This window comes from Trichomycterus rosablanca, chromosome 7 (assembly GCF_030014385.1).
Source record: "Trichomycterus rosablanca isolate fTriRos1 chromosome 7, fTriRos1.hap1, whole genome shotgun sequence".
In the NCBI taxonomy this organism is placed as follows: domain Eukaryota; kingdom Metazoa; phylum Chordata; class Actinopteri; order Siluriformes; family Trichomycteridae; genus Trichomycterus; species Trichomycterus rosablanca.
In genome coordinates this window covers 34656983-34660054 of record NC_085994.1, presented here as the reverse complement: position 1 = coordinate 34660054, position 3072 = coordinate 34656983, and the positions used below count along the sequence as shown (strand labels likewise).

General features: G+C 40.1%; 1 protein-coding gene across 1 annotated transcript; it reads right to left on the bottom strand.

Annotated features, from left to right (window-relative positions):
* Positions 1-248: 248 nt before the first annotated feature.
* foxb2 (forkhead box B2) lies at positions 249-1217 on the bottom strand. Its single transcript, XM_062998623.1, has one exon. It carries the CDS (start codon positions 1215-1217, stop codon positions 291-293), a length of 927 nt encoding a protein of 308 aa, XP_062854693.1. The 3' UTR covers positions 249-290.
* Positions 1218-3072: the final 1855 nt, after the last annotated feature.

Here is a 3072-nt window from a genome sequence, read left to right as displayed (position 1 = left end):
ATCATAAAAAAGATAAATCCCATTAAATAGAGAAAGTTTTGCCTTTTAAGCATGATTGTTACTACACATTATATAACCTAGCTAGGATTTGCCAGAAGTGCCATATGCAAAGTCTGGATTCTGTACAGAATAAGATAAATACAATATAGTCACTATTAAATAACAGTAAAATGTTCCACTTTGTGGCATCTTCGTCAGTGCCGCATGCCATCGTTTGTGCCACTCACTTGCCGAAGAATGCAGCAGTACATACCGTCATGACACGGCTGCCTTTATCCTGTATTTCAAAACTAAAGAAGAGATGCGTGAAGTCCTCCGTTTTTGTCCTCCATCAGATCTGTCACTTCTCTGTCCATTCTGCTGCACAACTGAGCCGTTCCAGATGCCAGGCCTGTCAAAGAAGGCATGGCACCTAATGTTGGGGTGGGCTTGATAGGAACAGGCACGGCTGGCATAGTAGGACTACCTGAATGATGATACAACCCCTTGACTGTCACCCCAAACGGTGGGTACTCAGATGACACAGGCGTTGCCTCAGACAGGACACCTACATGCGGCCAGACAGAGTTGACCACTCCAGGCACTGAGTAGCCCAGGTGATGCATGACAGAAGCTATAGGAAGCCCACCTGCCATCACACCCTTGTAGTCTCGTCCGATCAGGCTCTCAATAGCAAAGGGATGCTTGAAACCTCCGGTCTGTCCACCCCCCAGGGCATAGCTCTGGAAATGTGAGAGTCGTCCCATGGTGCCCAGGTAATCAGGGTGTCCCATGCTGAACTTTCCTGCATGCTGGTGAGCATGATGTGGGTGATGATGCTGGGCGTGAGGGTGATACGGGTGCAGAATAGGAGCACTCTTGCAAGCAGCGTGCTCCATCCGGAGGACCTTGAAGCGCTTGCGGCGGCGCAGAAAGCTTCCATTTTCGAACATGTCGCCACAGTCTGGGTGAAGTGCCCAGAAGCTGCCTTTGCCCGGCTGGTCTGGGCGTCGTGGGATCTTGATGAAGCAGTCGTTGAAGGAGAGGTTGTGGCGAAGAGAGTTCTGCCAGCGCTGTGTGTTCTCACGGTAGTAAGGGAAGCGGTCCATGATGAATTTGTAGATGTCACTGAGGGGGAGCATCTTCTCTGATGAGTTCTGGATTGCCATGGCGGTCAGGGAGATGTATGAGTATGGAGGTTTCTGGTCACTGTACGAGTTCTTGCCCGGTCGTGGCATGGCTCTTACTGTTTTTTTTTCTTTTAGAATATTTCAGCTTGAGTCAGTTGAGTCAAGATGAGTCAGTTCAATGGAAAGTAATCAGCTTTTAAAAATGTTCCCGTTGGAGTTAAAAAGGCATCCATCATTTGCAGGTGCACAGCATCTCTCTCTGGCCTGTTCATTGATTTTATGCAATCCTATACAAATCCTATAAAAAACTACTACTCTGCTACTACTTTAAATTAATTCGTGTTCAAATAAAATTTCATATCGCTAGTTCAAAGTTTAAAAGTTACCTCGTTGCGCATTCTGTGCGCCTCACCTGCGTCCTGATGCGCGCAAAGTTACCAGAGATCCACCGCATCCCGCAAGCCTGACTTTTATGTGCTTGTGCCTCCACGACCCTCTTCCGATGAATATTAGAGGTTCCGACCCCCTGCGAGTCTGGGAGGGGGGGTTGTGAAATAGGGGGAGGATCCGATTGCATATGCACTTATAGGCAACTTCATCTGCGCCAATCAGAAGCGCTGTCGACAAATCACCTCGCTAATAATGATCATGCGCCTTGGGATAGATGTGAATAACATCACTTAACAGTTTGTGTACAATAAAATAGGCTAATAGACCGATATTGCGTACAATAACTGTAAACTAACTAAATCTACTTTACTTACTTAAAAAAAAATAAAGCAGCCTGTAATTGTTACTAACCTTGTCACTGACAATTCAGTAAAGTTAATCTTTGTGGCACCAAAATTCTTATTAAAACCAGCCATCAACATGTTTTTCTAAGGTATTTTCTATGTTTTTAATTATGTAAACATGTCAGCTGTTCCTGAAACTGTATAATATTTAAACACTAAAAGGTCCTGCTATAAAAAGTGACAGATACATAAACATGGCATCCTCAGTCTAATAAAGGGGAAAGCTGAAAAAGATGACATTTGGTGGACTATATAGAACATCCAAAAACGTCACTTGAATTTGTAAATCATAAATAGAATAGAAAAGGTTTTGCCTTTTAACCTTATTGTTACTACACATTATATAACCTAGCTAGGATTTGCCAGAAGTGCCATATGCAAAGTCTGGATTCTGAACAGAATAAGATAAATACAATATAGTCAGTATTAAATAACAGTAAAATGTTCCACTTTGTAGCATCTTCGTCAGTTTTAAATTATGTAAACATGTCAGCTGTTTCTAAAGTCTGGAAAATATTAAATCACAAAAAAATGTACTGCTATCAAAAGTGACAGATATGTAAACATGGCCTATACATAAATAACTTCTTAGGATATTATAGATTAGTATAATTATTATTTATAATTATTTTTTTATTGGTGCCACAAAGAAAACAATCAGTTACCAATTGTACATATAGAAAGGTAACATGATCTTTTCTGACACCTTTATTTTAAAGTTTGTCAAAACAGCCAAGATAAACTGACTTTCTATGTATTTTATTTAAACAAAAAATCCTCTAATTAACATAATGCAGGTTCATTCTTGTATATGCCACAAATTACAAACAGTAGAATAAATGCTGTGCTGTAAAAATTTTCGACCTTTGATAAAGCGTTTAATTTCAGTAATAACCGTGAATTGAGATGGCTATAAACTTTTACAGCTGCTCGTATGAATTTTATTATAGATTAAGATGCCAAACTAACTCAATTAGACATTTTAACGTCACAAAAAGGGCTGTAAATTTAATAAAACGTATGTGATAAGTGGATGGAATGACCCTAACAGGCAACTTTTTTACTCAATATCTGCGCTATTTTACGCAATAATAAAAATAATCATTTATTATTGCGCAACAATAATAATAATATTGTTGCGCATATTGTTGCGCATTAATGATCATTAT

Bases quoted from the DNA above. Each gene is read 5' to 3' on its own strand.
- foxb2 (XM_062998623.1), bottom strand. From the start codon at position 1,217: ATGCCACGACCGGGCAAGAACTCGTACAGTGACCAGAAACCTCCATAC.